The sequence below is a fragment of the Eleginops maclovinus genome, chromosome 8 (assembly GCF_036324505.1).
Source record: "Eleginops maclovinus isolate JMC-PN-2008 ecotype Puerto Natales chromosome 8, JC_Emac_rtc_rv5, whole genome shotgun sequence".
Classification (NCBI taxonomy): Eukaryota; Metazoa; Chordata; class Actinopteri; order Perciformes; family Eleginopidae; genus Eleginops; species Eleginops maclovinus.
The window spans coordinates 21,253,724-21,270,105 of NC_086356.1; the positions used below are offsets into that span (position 1 = coordinate 21,253,724).

General features: G+C 44.2%; 1 protein-coding gene across 1 annotated transcript in view; it reads right to left on the minus strand.

Annotated features, from left to right (window-relative positions):
* dcc (DCC netrin 1 receptor) overlaps positions 1–16,382 on the minus strand; it is a 171,482-nt gene that overhangs the window by 127,115 nt on the left and 27,985 nt on the right. Inside the window, exons 6-7 of the mRNA XM_063890086.1 lie at positions 2,993–3,147; positions 1,770–1,890 (exon numbers count right to left, since the gene is read on the minus strand). Of these exons, the coding sequence (XP_063746156.1) occupies positions 1,770–1,890; positions 2,993–3,147 (276 nt within the window). The remainder of the gene's footprint in view (positions 1–1,769; positions 1,891–2,992; positions 3,148–16,382) is intronic.

Genomic DNA, 16,382 nt, shown 5'->3' on the forward strand with positions numbered 1-16,382 from the left:
AGTTAGTTAGTTAGTTGGACTAATATGTTGTTAAGAAGGCTGTTAACAAGGATAGAAGTAAAGTAAGGTTCAGATTGCTCAGAAGCATAATCATATTGAGTGTGAATATACAGTATCTGTCCTCAGTGTCTCACACTTCGTTTATGCTCACACACACACGCACGCGCGCACACATGCGCGTGCGCACACACACACACATAATTTAAATCCATAGTAATTCTATCAAACTGACTCAGAAGTGTGTGTATGTGTGTGTCAGATGGTGCTAACTTCTGTCACACCACATGACTAACTGAATGTTAGCCCAGACACAAACAATAACACAACACAGCAAACAATGACTTTGCCAGAAGCAGACAGCTCCTGCTGTCCTCTCAGCTGGGACTCAGTCTGAATGAAACAGGAAGTGATCATCAACACACACACACATACCCACACACACACACACACACACACACACACACACACACACACACACACACACACACACACACACACACACACACACACACACACACACACACACACACACACACACACACACACACACACACACACACACACACACACACACACACACACACACACACACACACACACACACACACACACACACACACACACACACACACACACACACACACACACACACACACACACACACACAGATCCTCCTGGCTGAATCATCACTTCAGGTTAGAGTTGTATTCTCTCAGGTGGATTCAGCAAACATGTTGTAAAATATGGAGACAATGAAAAGTGTCATGCAAGGCTGTGTTAAAGTGTGTATGACCCTTTCAGAGCCCTCCCCCTGAGGGACCAGCACCCAGCTGCACTGTGACTCAGCACCAAGTACCAGTCATATCAGTGATATCAGGGAGGCTGAAAGGGGACACTGGTGCACACCTTTCGGTGGGTCCTTAAAATGTGGATTCATAGTCAATATTAGCATGAGAACAATAAAAGTATGAAGACAACAAAACCCCATCCTAGGCACACACCCCAGTGACAGGGCCTTCAGTTTATTCACCCCAAGCCTCAGGGGCCTCTTTACTTCTCTGGGCCCCTGCCTTCAACCCAGTAAGCCGATGAGAGTTTTACTGGGAGAGGTAAACATCCAGCTGATTCATACCATACACTAGAAGACATTTATTTTATAACATTTAGCAACGCCAGGGAATCTTCCAGGGTCATTGGTTCCAAGACTAACTCACTGGATAATTTTCGACAAGAGTTCCAATTCTGCTCCATTGGAAACTTTCCAGAAAGAAAAAACTCCTTTGAAAAGAATGGAGCAGAAACAGAAGCTGCTTTCAGTCACCTGTGCTTCTGTGTGGGCACTGTTCTTTTCTCCACACACTCCCAGAAAAACATCAATGCCGCCATGTTCACTGTCTACCGCTCTTTTCAGACCCTCTTAGCAACAGCATTTCCTAAAAAGCCATTAGAAAAACATTTGGCTAGCGACTACAAAATGAGAAAAACAAAAAAAGTTGTACTCGCACCACAACACAGGAACAATTGTATGAAGATGTTCAGTTAGCATCAGAGGCTAAAGGCTCATCACAGGGGGTGTAGTTTCAGGCGGTCAGACACTTTGTTTTCACACACAGCTTTCGGTCAAACTTTATACCAAGAATGTTTGAAAATCTGAATTTCACACAAAGTGTTAAACTGTGATTTACAAGACTCACTAATGCAACATGATGTGGAAACAGCAGAGAGGAAATGATGTCATGACACGAAGTGATGAAGCATGGTGTTCCTACCTGGCTCTCGCAGCATTAGCTGGGCCATGGCCTGCGCGCTGCCGGCTGAGTTTTCCGCTACACACTGATAAAATCCCTCGTCGGACTTCACCAGACCAAGAATCTGCAGGTTACTGCCATCCTGAAACACACACACACACACACACACACACACACACACACACACACACACACACACACACACACACACACACACACACACACACACACACACACACACACACACACACACACACACACACACACACACACACACACACACACACACACACACACACACACACACACACACACACACACACACACAAATGTCAGTAAAAGCCCTCAATATACAGCAAATTCTGTCTCGAACCAAACCACCAAGACAAGTGTAATAGAGCGAGAAAATGTCAGTGTGTCCATGTGTTATCTCTTTTTATTAGATTATGGGATGGGAACAGATTATAAATGATATCGAGATTATGAAATTATGTCATGATTCCAGACCCTCAGATTAACCCACCACTCGCGGCTCTGCTTCAGTGTTTCATTGTGCATGCTTCTACTCTTCAGACGCAGTGAACACACTTCCTGTACGCAGGGCTGAGGCTGTGGACCCAATGGGTGGCTGGGATTTTTAGTATTTTCTTTACGCTTACCAACCTGTAACTGTTTGTTTGTATTTTTGGTAATGTTTGTTTATATGTTCCCAAATGTGTGCCCGCATTTGTAACGTCTACCCTGTCCTTGTTGAACAGCAGAGTGAACAGATCAGAACACCTCCTTACACGTAGCATTTTATTTTTCTCACAAACAGGGGGAATAAGGGCTCTCTATCTCTATATAATAATTAATGTTACTATAATTGTATTATTTAGAACATTTCGAACATTGCTTGAAGAATGTGTGGTATAAATTGTATTGTTTTGAAATACATAGAGAATATATGTAAGTGTATGAGTGATGGCCACAGCCTCACAGGGCCTCAAATTGGGACAAACTATGCTCCATGTCAAAGGGGGGATTTGGAGTGTCTTTTTGTATTGTTTTTTATTTGGTTTGGCCAAGCCACTCTCAAATGTATGTTCCCATTTGCGTTGTTGTAGCGGATTTTGACACATGAACATTGTGGGAGTTACTAGAGAGGAAGTGGAGTCATTTCAAAAAGTTTCTTTAAACAGCTCCCGTGTTCTGCTCACCGCCTGGCCCCTGACAGTAGGGTCTCCTGGTTCGCTCTGACTCACCACTATCTGGAAGTAGTCGCTTGGGATGACTTCTTCTCCGTTCTTCATCCAGCTGACCGTCGGTGGGGGGTTTCCTGTCACAGCACACTCCAGCTCGATGTCCGTGGACTCATAGGCGTACGTGTTGGTCGGATAGTTCAGAAACTGAGGAGGCACTGTAAAAACATACAAAACAACACATAAACAGCAGAAGAAAACTTGACAAATAAATCCTCATTATTAAAGACCTAAGTTCTATTTCCCCCCATATATGAATAGCCACTCGTCTCTCTGACCTCTTCAGATACATATGCATGGATTGATTGTTATTTTAAACACAGAAACAACATTTAAACTGGTTTAGTAGTGAAATATACTGCACATGGCAGTGGAACTGAGAGGACATGTGGTAAGGGTGTGGGGGGCCTTCCTGTTACAATACAATGATACTGTTAAGCAGAATGGATTTGCTATGTAATCTTTAAGAGGGTTAGAAAAAAATCATGTTTTATTATGTATTGTAAATGAAATTGTCTCTGAACAGGATCATGAAGGTTCTGATATTGTATGCCAAGTGTGATTACCATGCTGTGAGAGATCTGGCGAGAGACATGGTTAAATCAGACACTCCAGCACGCTGCATCAGCCAATCAGCTTGCTACTCCTTCAAGGGCCTTTAAGGGCCCATTTCCAGTTAGCGTTCTTTTCTGAATGCCGGCATCATTTCTGAGTGATCAATATGCAGAGAGCATGTGGCGCTGAAAGCGCTCGTCTTCTTTCTCTGTTACCTTTGGACAGAGCTAGCTGTTCCTACTTGTTCCCAGTCGTCATGCTATGCTGGGCTAACTGGTCGGCTGCTGCCAGCAGATTCAGAATCAGAATCCCTTCATTGGTCCCACAGAGGGGAAATTTAAAAGATTCACGCTCATCATGGAAGACATACTCAGATTATTTATTTAAGTACAAGAATACTACAGTGTAAAAATACTCAGTTGCATGTAACAGTACTGCAGTCAAAATTCAGAAACAATTTAAAAGTATTACTCAGTGGCGGGCCGTGCATTTCACACCTAGGCCTTCAGTGATGTCCTACACAGTCCTACCTGAATTATTCCACCTCTAAATACCATCATTATGACGCCATGGCTCTAGAAACTATATATTTAGACAGAAACGCAGTATAACCGGGCGTTGCATCACCTTAACATAGTCAAGTGCAACAGAGTTATATTAATATTTCCGAAGCATTTATAATGAATACATCAGCATATTTACAGTTAACTTAATTAATCAGATTATCTGACAAACCGCTCCTTGACACCTGTGTCCGTCACATAACGCAGGACAAGTGCCAGCTGTGCTACATTACCCACATCTGACGTCTCGTCCACCATAACAGCGACAAAGGGTGCTTTTTTAATCTTCATTTTGATCTCTTCTCCCATCACTTCAGCAATAGCATAAATCAGGTCGTTTTGTATTTTGCCTGACGTCCCAGTAAACATGTTGTTTGTGTACAGGTGGTAATGCAAATCTGTGTTGTTCTCAGCAAGAACAGAAAGAAGCTCCACGTAGTTTCCTCTGTTTCTGGACTCGGCGCTTTCATCGTGTCCCATAAATGAAAGTTCCTGTTTACCCAAAAACAGGACACAATCAATCAGTCTTTCAATATTTCCCTATTTTTGTTCACCCTTTCGTTGTGGAGCTCCGTTTCCCTGCGCACTTGTTCGTTGAGCTGTAGATCCCATAGACTGTATATATAGATGGACAGAGTGGCTCCATTCAGCTGTGTTCTATAGAATTGAAGCAACCGAGGCGACGCCATCTTTGAAAATTTGGAGCCAGTTCGAAGTACGCTTGCGCAGTAGAATCTGAAGCATGCGCAGTGAAGAGGAGGTCGCGATCAGTCCCGCCCACTCATCGAGTGAAACACGCCCCTTATCGAGTGAAACACGCCCCCTTCTCCGTCCGTTCCCCACCACACACACAGGCCGAGTCCGACTCTCTGGGGCTAAACTGGCTGAAACCATAGCCGTGGGAAGATGATTTGGGTTGGGGGTGCTGAAGACTGAGAGGTGTTCCGATAGGCTAAATAAAAGACAGGCATACGTGTGCGCAATATTTAAACACCACACGATGTATTTCATTGTAAACCAGATAGGCTACTGTGATGTGAACACTAAAACAAAAGGCTACTTATTTCAATAAAAAAATGTTTACAGCTTTAAAGACGGTATTGTAAATGAGCGACTTCCGAAAAAACATTAAACCAAACAAGCATCAACAGAAACCTGCAGTGTTCTCAGGGGCAGGGAAGAATGCACAATATGTCTATTAGTATCTGTTGAGCTGTGGTGCACTACTGTTGCACAGATAACGTTGCATTCGGAGGAAAAGCATACACGGAGAGTGAATTATCTTTAGCCGTACTTGGCGTATTTATTCGGTGTGCTCTGACACATCAGTCTCACGGTCAGAGCTACTACGGCATCAACTACTACTGAACAAGCATTTAGTTCAACCTTTTATAGGCTGTACCTTAGAATCGCACACAACTGAGAACAGTTATTATATCTCAACAATCTCAACTGACATGAAAAACAAAAAAGTCAGCGTCGAACTATTTACAGTACACTGCTCGGCGGCAGCTGAGCTGATCAAATCAAGCGCTTACCGTTGGGCCTTTCACAGTACTACTCCAAACACGGACTGACGCTCAGGCGTCATGGAAATAAAATCTCTCATGAGCGCATTCATGTCCACATCGTCCATAATGTCTTTGTGGACATTCATCAATGAAAGATGCGTCAGCCTCTTCTGTGTCATTGTGGACCTTAACCAAGTCTTTAACCTTCTCAAAGTGGAGAACGATCGTTCCGATGAGGCCACTGATATTGGCAGAGCCAGACATAACTGGATGACTTTCTCAACCTCAGAAAAGAGAGCTCTCGTCTGTGGATGGAGATTACAAAGACGTGCTGCTACATCTTTAACTGTGGTGCACCGAGACTCCTTGGTGACAGTGTTCAGCATTTTAAGCTGGAGATCAAGGCGGCAGTTGTCCAGCTCCATAGGAAGCTGAAGGCTGTCCAAGTCCACTGTTTCTCCCTGTGCTGCTGCTATAACTGCCCTCTCTCTTTTCCCCGCTAGCGTCAAAGTCTCTTGGTCGAACCTTCTTTGAAGCTCCCCTGAAACTAGATCGACAGCCTCATAGAATTCCCGTTTCCAAGAGGCTGTTGGTGCGCTGCGAGTGAGTGCTTCTGGCTCTGCAGTTTGCCTAAATCGTGCCGGGGTTCTGCTCTCTCTCGTTTCTGGCATTTTGAGATCCATTCTTGAGGAATGTTCTTCCACCTTCTGAAACATCTGCACAACATTTGGGTCGTCTCGAAGGGCCGCAATGCTGTTTTTCAGTACATTTGCGCACTCAAGTGTGCCAAGCGCACTCATTGTGGAGCTCTGCAGCTTCCGTGCCACAGCCTCACACGGTTCAAACAGTGCCTGGCAACAGAGCAGGCCGAAGAGAGTTCTGCCTTTACGGGCTTGCTTCCACAGCCCGACAATCTTTGCTCTGCTGTCACCTCTTGTGGTTTTGTCATCTTTCAACAACGTTAGTGTGGCCAGCAGAGTGTTGTAAGATGAACATATGCGCCTGATGGCTGTGGCCCGCACACACCACCTGGTTGGGCACAGGCCTAGGATGTTAACTGCAACCTCGTCGCAACTACTGAAAAGCGATTCATAAAGCTGTTTACGCTTTGACGACTCTCGTATCACACCAGCAACACCCCGCACAAAGTTTAATGTATCGGCCACTAGGCCAACTTCGCAGGCGACTTCTTGGAGAACTAAATCAAGTGCGTGGTTGTTGCAGTGAACGTACATGGACAGAGGGCACAGTTCTTTCAGACGGGCCTGGACTCCTGAGAAACAGCCGGACATATTACTAGCGCCATCAAAACAATAAGCAATAAGTCTTTCAATCGGAATGTTCAGTCTCGAAAACACATCCTTGATGCAAGAAAATAAAGTTTGTCCGGTAGAGTCAGGAGCATTATAAAAACCCAAAAACAAGCAATGCGCCTCCAGGCTGCTGTCAACAAACTGCAAACAACATGAGAACTGTTCTGTGGTGCTAATGTCAGTAGTGCCATCAGCAACTAGTCCATAAAACATGGATTCGGAAGAATTGGCGACAATGTTCCTCTGAATTGCATGCGCGAACTGTTGAATGATCTCGTTCTGTATGGTGATTGACATCCAATTGTCTCGTCTCATAATCCACTCTCTTTCCTTCGGAAGATCATATGTTCGCTCCAGCATGTATCCAAACAGTATACCATCACGTGTAGTGTCTCCCCTGAACGGAATACCTTTGCTGCCCAAAAAACGAATACTTCTGAACAGTAGTTCCAAAACATGACGAGCAGTCGCCTGTTGTTTGCAAACCGCATCAGATAAGAGAGCGTTAATCGGTGTGCCTTCCAGTGCAGCAAGTCTCTGAATGGAGTCTGTGTGCAGTTTAGATTTTTCATGTTCGTTGAATTTTGAGGTAGCCTTACGCCAGTTTCCGAAACCACCCGACAGAAATGGGTTGTCTGCACGAATACAAGACATTGATCAGTCTTTTTTCTTTGGCTCTCAGGCAAGCAAAACACAAGACACGATCTATCTCTGGAACATAATGTAGCCACTTCCACCTGTTAAACCAGGATGGTGAAAATGTACGACTGTACGTTTCATTCCCACAACGTCGACCAGGAAAATTAAAGTTCAACGGTTGGAAAGGCTCAGTGGGTACACATCCACTGTCAGTGGCAGCAGCATTGTGCAGAGACGTGGCGGGCTTTGGAGGGCCGTTATTACCGTCATCATTTGTGTCAGTGATCTCTGCATCTTCTGAAACGGAGGATGAACTGCTGCTGCTAGCTGGATTTGTTTCCGTTTCTCCAATCTGGAGACACTCTGGTGGTGTAGACCTACTGGTTTTAGACACTGGTATTGGTAATCCACTGAAAAAATCTGAAATTCGTTTCTGTGCCATTTTAACGTTCAGGCTGCCATTTTAGCTTAAACAATCCCGTGGCTACTTCATATGACATCTGATATAACCAGAATGCACAGCGCTATCGAAAACGTTTTGAAGATTATTTTTGTAATAATTAAGAAACTGTATTAAACCATATTACACAACATAATTTTAAATTTTAGACATTTTATGCATTTAATAGTTTATGTATTTTATCGTTAGGTTTTTTTTGTCAACTGGCGGGGCTGCTACGATATTCCAACTGTCGGGACCAGACCTCCAGCACCCCTACTTCCCACGGCTATGATTTGTATGTTGAAGACGATGTTGTATAGTTTCAGCCAGTTTAGCCCCAGAGAGTCGGACTCGGCCTGTGTGTGTGGTGGGGAACGGACGGAGAAGGGGGCGTGTTTCACTCGATAAGGGGCGTGTTTCACTCGATGAGTGGGCGGGACTGATCGCGACCTCCTCTTCACTGCGCATGCTTCAGATTCTACTGCGCAAGCGTACTTCGAACTGGCTCCAAATTTTCAAAGATGGCGTCGCCTCGGTTGCTTCAATTCTATAGAACACAGCTGAATGGAGCCACTCTGTCCATCTATATATACAGTCTATGGGATCTACAGCTCAACGAACAAGTGCGCAGGGAAACGGAGCTCCACAACGAAAGGGTGAACAAAAATAGGGAAATATTGAAAGACTGATTGATTGTGTCCTGTTTTTGGGTAAACAGGAACTTTCATTTATGGGCTGCAGCACCCCCAGCACCCCTACTTCCCACGGCTATGCTCTCAATAGTGCGTATCCAATCAGAAGATGTGCACGTGCTAACGTTAGCGTACGCCTGCTAGCTGGCCCGTTGTCGCCACCTCGAAATCTGATTGGTTAACGCCACAATTTTGTTTGCGTTCACTTTAAGCTACAGCCGCCCGCACTGTTGATTCTGAAGGCCTAAGGGCAGATTTCTTTGACCCTAGCAACACATTATGGCTGAAATATGATTGGATAAAAGCTCTAACATAAAGGCCAGCCCTCCAAATCTCGTTCTGAGGCTGGAAGCAGCACAGCCAAGACGAACGCTATAAAATGAAGAGAATAGACTATGGGGAATAATTTAATACGTATTTGTGGAAAAAATATATCAAAATTTAATTTATATTCTGATGATGTTTAGGCCAGCAGAGAAGGCCTTGCTGGCCCTGACGGCCCACCACTGGTATTACTAATAAAAAATACTTAAGATACCAAAAGTAAATGAACTCCTTTGTGCACAATGGCCATTTCAAGCCCCAGATATTTTTAAATTACTTTACTAAAATGACTGGTGCATTAATGTGTTCATCACCTGAGTGGTGCACTTTGTAGGCGTGAGGTTTTGTTTGAATTATTTTATATACTTCTCTGCAGCTTGACTTATAGAAATATATTATAAAGTGTGTTGACTTATATTTTATATTAATAACCTTATTAATTACAAATAAATATAGTGGATTAAAAAGTACAACATTTGAGTATAAAATAGCATAATATATAAATACTCAAGTTAAGAATGCAAGCAGTTAATTTGTTGTACTTAAGTACAGTACTTGAAGAAGGGTATATCTCACTTCACTTGACTTGCATCCCTGCATCCCTCACTTGTGTCTTTTCCTTGCGTGTTAGTCCCTTCCACCACGGATGCACGGAGAGACGCAAGGAAACCACGCGAAGAGAGAGGAAGCAAGGAAATTAGTTTTAAGAGCAATGGGACGTCCTTTCCTCGGAAAATGACGTAGGATACAGCTGGATTGTCTGAGAGCAGCCAGCTCTGTCCCTGTTTTATTCACACACATTAACAGCACCCCACCTGACGCCTCTGTTAGTACACATTTGTATCATTTGTTGTAGACCCAAATATATTTAATGAAATAAGAACTCATTTAAAAAAAAAAGATAAAAGCCATTCTTAAAAATGTGAAATGGAAAAGATGTTCCTGAGGACAGATATTAAATCTGCCTCCTTTCATTTTAATGTGTTCATAATAAAAATGAATTGGAGATCATGAAAAAGGTTTGCAATAAATGAATGAACAGATTTGTTCCACTTTGTTGTTCAGATATGATACCTTAATTGTTCCTCGGTTATCGCTCCTTGCTCCTCGATCCTCCAGCAAAAATAAGCACCATGGGACGCTTCTTAAGATAGTGCACACAAATCAACTTCCGGTGAGACTGAGGACCGAGGAGCGAGGAAATGACAAATAAGAGACATGATATCTACCCTAGATGTACTTAGTTACATCCCACCACTGATCATTACACGGAGAAGAGCAGCAAGGCTTGAAACACTTTTGAATCTTCACTTTAGAAATGGCAAAGGAACGGTCTGGACTGTGGTCAGGATTCAGTGTTGTTTCTGTTCAAATGTGAGCACACTCAGGGACTGCTGTCTCCAGGCTGCTGCATCGCACACAGGAAGGAAGTAGTCTGGGGGGGTGCAAGGTGCACTCTTTCACTGAGCTTCCCTCCCAGCAGTAGGAAGCAGTGTGAGGGGGAGAGAGAGAGAGACCGGAGGCAAGAGCCAGCACTGTTAGAGCTCTACACACACACACACACACACACACACACCCACACACACACACACACACACACACACACACACACACACACACACACACACACACACACACAACATACTGTTACTGTCAATGAACACACACACTTATGCATGTTGTCAGACGTTTGTGTGAATAATGAACACTTATGATATAGAACAAGGCACAAAAAGGATGTGAACACCAGAATATTACTCTCATATAGGGTCATTATAAAATAGCAGAGAACAAGAGGAGACAGAAGTGTTGAAAGAAAACGTGATATAGACAAAATCAGTAAAGAGGGAGTAAGAGACGATAACAGGAGAGGATGAGAGGAGCATAGAGAGAAAACAATAAAATCAGAGGAAAAAGGAAGTTAGCAACAAAAAGGAAGAAAAAAGGTGTAAATGGAGGGGGTATAGAGAAAAGACAATAAGTGACGGGTGAAGGAGAGACAAGAGAGGAATAGGGATAAGGTAGAAGTTAGTCAAGGGGTGAGTTGTGTCCCCATCGATACGTCATTATCTGCTGTGTAACTTTATCACTGCAGTAATGCTCTAATTAAGAGCCAACGATTTCCTTTAGACTCCGAGCGGCTGCACAAACAGCTAGGCTGCTACACGTGTCCAGGAATTAGTCTGAGACAGGACACAGCAGAGGAGACCCGAGCCGAACACATTAAATACCAGCAACTCACACCTTCTCTCCTCAATACTAAGTCTGAGCTGTGCCCCCCCGCCCACACTGAAGACTAACCATGTTTATCCAAATATGTAACAAACAGACATTTCTTTTGGTTTGGTTTATTTTTCCATTATTTTCTCTTGCTAAATATATTTATTTCTAAAGTACGGAAGCCGATTAATGCCCTATTTGAAAAAATAATTGGGATCTGACCATAAGTCATTTTTATTTGTTTTTGTTCTGAGATTAAAGTTGGAATTCTGAGGTTTAAGAAAATAATATAATCATTTTTTCAGTATTCCGAGTTCTGGCTTTTTTCTCGGAAATACTCATTTTTTTTTCTGTATTAAGGTCAGAATTCTGAATTCTGAGATTAAAGTCAGAACTAAACACTTTTTTTTCCTTTTTTTACTTTAGGTCACATCACTTTTTGGCCCTAATCTACTTCCGTAGTAAAGCCCAGTGAAAAAAAAAAAAGGTATAGATATATTTAAAAGGCAAGGCCAGTTTATTTATAGAGCACCTTTCAACACTAGGCAGTTCAAAGTGCCACATCAATGTTTAGACTAAACTTTTCAGAATCCATATGGTCTCTTATCCATTTCGCAAACTCTCATCTGTTGCCATGGGTACGACAGCAGTTACTGTCTATGACCTTTTGTATTTGAAAGGTTTTCTCAAAAGTTAGAAAGAGGACAGAGGAACAGCTGAGTGGTTCTTCCACAGTCTCCCTCACTATGGAAGACGACAGCCATCGTGGTTACCCAGCAGCCTCTGCATTGTTTGGGGACTTCCGTGAGGATCCACTGATTGTTCAGAGGTTTTTATCTCCAGAGCTGCGAGTTAAACACAGATATCCTGGTCTTCTGAGACAAACAGTTAACAAAAACGTGTTTCTAGGCAGCTCTTTGTGTTGTCTTACAGGTGCAACAAGGAAAGCTGCCTGAATGCCATTCTACTTCCTGCTGGAAACAGCTGAGAACAGCCATTCATATGTTAATGAGACACACCCAGGAGCAGCTGACCTCCGCCAGGCACAGCACGTCTGACTCTACGTCCAAAGCACGCATCACCTGCATTATCATGCATAACTCACATCATTTTAATGCTGAAAGAGGATGCAATCTGAAAAAAAACAAAAGGAAATAACACACAAACACGCACACACACACGCACACACACACACACACACACACACACACACACACACACACACACACACACACACACACACACACACACACACACACACACACACACACACACACACACACACACACACACACACACAAAAGGTATCAGTGATGCAGTCTGTATAGCTGCACCATAATAACTTCCAGCATTCAAATGGAAATCAGCTCCATCATTCATTTCAATGAACATCTGCTGTGTGTGCCATGATAGCACCCAGTGAAGGACATTCACACACACACACACACACACACACACACACACACACACACACACACACACACACACACACACACAGATCATAAACATGCACACAGACAGCCTCGGTTAAACTCTTCATGTGTATAGAATCAGCCTATTTAACAACTTCTGTATTAACTGCCACCAAAGAGCACCCCTCATTGTTCACACTGCACATGGTGCCTGAAGAGTCAACGCACCAATCAATCATGAAGAGAGGGCTAACAGCTGAGCCTCAGAAGGCTATGGTACTAAAGTCCCAACGTGTAAGCTTTTTGATTAACTAGTGGCCCTCTGACTGTACCAGTGACGCGAAAAGTCTTACTAGTTAACTACTGTGTTGCAAAAGCTCTGACATGTTAACTAGTTTAAAAAAAAGCAGAAAATTGGCGAACTAGTTAACTACAAAAGGCAAAAGTTTCACTAGTTAAGGTTTCAAGGTTTCAAGGTTTTATTGGTCATATGCACAGCATATACAACGTATATGTTGGCAGTGTAAATCTTATGTCCCATGCTCCTCCAACAACTCAACATACATGGTGCAAATAAGATAAATAAAATAGTGCAAAAAGAGAGAAGAATATTTACAATAACAACAATAAAGATTTAAGGATGTGAAATATATACATATGTGGAATATATTGAAAGTATTTAAATACTTTACACTGTTGAATGAGGAAGTATGGACAGATGCATATAATATAACAGATGTATATGGCAGATATGTGTAATATATAGATATGTGTACTATAAACAGATATGTATGGCAGATGTGTATAATATATATATATATATATATGTATGTGTGTACTATAAACAGATGTGAGTAGACATTCACAGAGCTCAGGAGTTCAGCAGTCTTATAGCCTGTGGTATAAAACTGTCTCTGAGTCTGGTGGTCTTGGTCCGGATGCTGCGGTACCGTCTGCCAGACGGCAGCAGACAGAACAGATTGTTGCTGGGGTGATGGGGGTCCTTTATTATCCTCCCGGCCTTCTTCCTACGCCGCTGGGTGTAGAGGTCCTCCATGGATGGCAGCTCCGTCCTGGTGATGTGCTGAGCCGTTTTCACCACCCTCTGTAGAGTCTTACGGTTGAGGGTGGTGCAACTGCCATACCAGGCGGTGATGCAGCCAGTCAGGATACTCTCGATGGTGCACCTATAGAAGTTGCAGAGTATCCTGGAGTCCATGTTGAACTTCCGCAGCCTGCGGAGGAAGAAGAGCCGCTGTCGAGCCGTCTTGGATATGACCCTGGTGTGATGTGTCCATGTCAGGTCCTCACTGATATTTACCCCGAGGAACCTGAAGCTGCTGACTCTCTCCACAGGATTCCCGTCGATGGTGATGGGTGTGTGTGCCTCTCTCTGCCTCTTCCTGTAGTCCACAATCAGCTCCTTTGTTTTGCTGACGTTGAGATGGAAGTTGTTGTCCTGGCACCAAGATGTCAGGGCTCTGACCTCCTCTCTGTACGCCATCTCGTCGCCGTCTGTGATCAGGCCGATGACGGTCGTGTCGTCAGCAAACTTGATGAAGGTGTTGGAGCTGTGTGTGGCCACGCAGTCGTGCGTGAATAGGGAGTAGAGGAGAGGGCTGAGCACACAACCCTGAGGGGCTCCGGTGTTGAGGGTCAAGGTGGAGGATGTGATGTACTAGTTAACTAGTTGACGGCTCTTTTGACCTCACTAGTTAACTAGTAACACCCACAATTAATCAATAGTTAACTAGTAAAGGCAAAAGATTCACTAGTTAACTAGTTGATGGCTCTTTTGACCTTACTAGTTAACTAGTGAGGCTCAAAATGTTTACTAGGAGTACTAGTGGATCCCAAATGCACACTAGTCAACTAGTTGCATTGAATGCTAATGAGAGGAGGGGACATAATGCGCTGAGGTCTCCTATTGGCCCTAAGCTAGACCGCCAGCCAGCCCACATTTTAAAATAGGTTTTTAAGAATCAGAGCTTAAATACACCTGTTTTTTAAATACGTTCATATTTACAAAAATATAAAACAAGTATTTTGTAATTACGGTCATCTGACTGTATATCAATTAGGTAAGAACATTGAAGATGCTGTTAACATTAGAAAGTTGCCTTAGGACTGCAGACAGATATAGAGGTTCTTCAAAACATGTTATCAAGGTGCAATTTGAAGTGTGCTTGGATAAGTGTAGCACGGTGATAACAGAGGGACCTCAATGATGGATAGAAAGATGGTATAACCCAATCACAGCTTGCCTATGAGGCAGAGAGATCGCCGTGACTTCTGTAAATATTAAGTCTAAGGTAAATATGGAGAGGTTGTTTATACAGGTCTATCGTTAACCTGATTTTAAGAGATGCTCAGTGTTTCAGCTTTATTCATTTCATGAGCACTGCTGCTAAAATGTGCCACGATCATATCCTCTTCACTAGTGAATTGCTTCAACAGTCATACATGTTACAGGTCCCGCGGGCCCACCACCTACGGGAAACAGCGATGGGGTCAGGTGCGCTGTCCAGCAGTGGCTCAGTCAGTAGGGGCTTGGACTGGGAATCGTAGGGTCGCCGGTTCAAGTCCCAAAACAGGCTTGAAATATGGAAAGTGGACTGCTACTTGCTACAGAAGGTCCATGATCGATTTTGTTATAGTATCATCGGACCTGAGGCCGCATGTTTTGGAAACCCGGGTAAAGAGAGGGGCGGAGTTGTCAACTGATCACCATCTGGTGGTGAGTTGGGTCGAGTGGCGGGGGAAGCCTCTGGACAGACCTGATAAGCCCAAACGCGTAATGCGGGTGAACTGGGAACGTCTGGAGGAATCCCAAGTCCAGGAGGCCTTCAACTCACACCTCCGGAGGAGCTTTTCAGGCATCCCTGTGGAGGCTGGGGACATTGAACCAGAGTGGGCGGTGTTCAAAGCCTCTATTGCCGAAGCTGCGGCGGGGAGCTGTGGGCTCAAGGTCTTAGGTGCCTCAAGGCGCGGTAACCCTCGAACCTCCTGGTGGACACCGGTGGTCAGGGAAGTCGTCCGACTGAAGAAGGATGCCTTCCGAGATATGTTATCCCAGGATACTCCTGACGTAGTCGGTAGTACGTCGGATTCCAGTGAGGGTTGGCCTCCGCCAGGGCTGCGCTTTGTCACCATTCCTGTTTGTGATATTCATGGAAAGGATTTCGAGGCGAAGTTGAGGGGGAGGGGGTCTGCAGTTCGGTAGGCTAAGGATTACACCACTGCTTTTTGCAGATGATGTGGTCCTAATGGCTTCATCGGTCTGTGACCTTCAGCACCGCAAAAACTGAGGCCATGGTTCTCAGCAGGAAAAACTGTCCACTCCAGGTAGGGAATGAGACCTCACCCCTGTGAAGGAGTTCAAGTACCTCGGGGTCTTGTTCTCGAGTGGAGCGTGAGATGGGCCGGCGAATCGGAGCAGCGGGAGCGGTACTGCAGTTGCTTTACCGCACTGTTGTGACGAAAAGAGAGCTGAGCCAGAAGGCAAAGCTCTCTGTCTACCGGGCCATCTTCGTTCCTACCCTCACCTATGGTCATGAAGGATGGGTCATGACCGAAAGAACGAGATCGGGATACAAGCGGCCGAAATGGGATTTCTCCGCAGGGTGGCTGGCATCTCCCTTAGGGATAAGGTGAGAAGTTCAGTCATCCGGGAGGGACTCGGAGTAGAACCGCTGCTCCTTCGCGTTGAAAGTAGCCAGTTG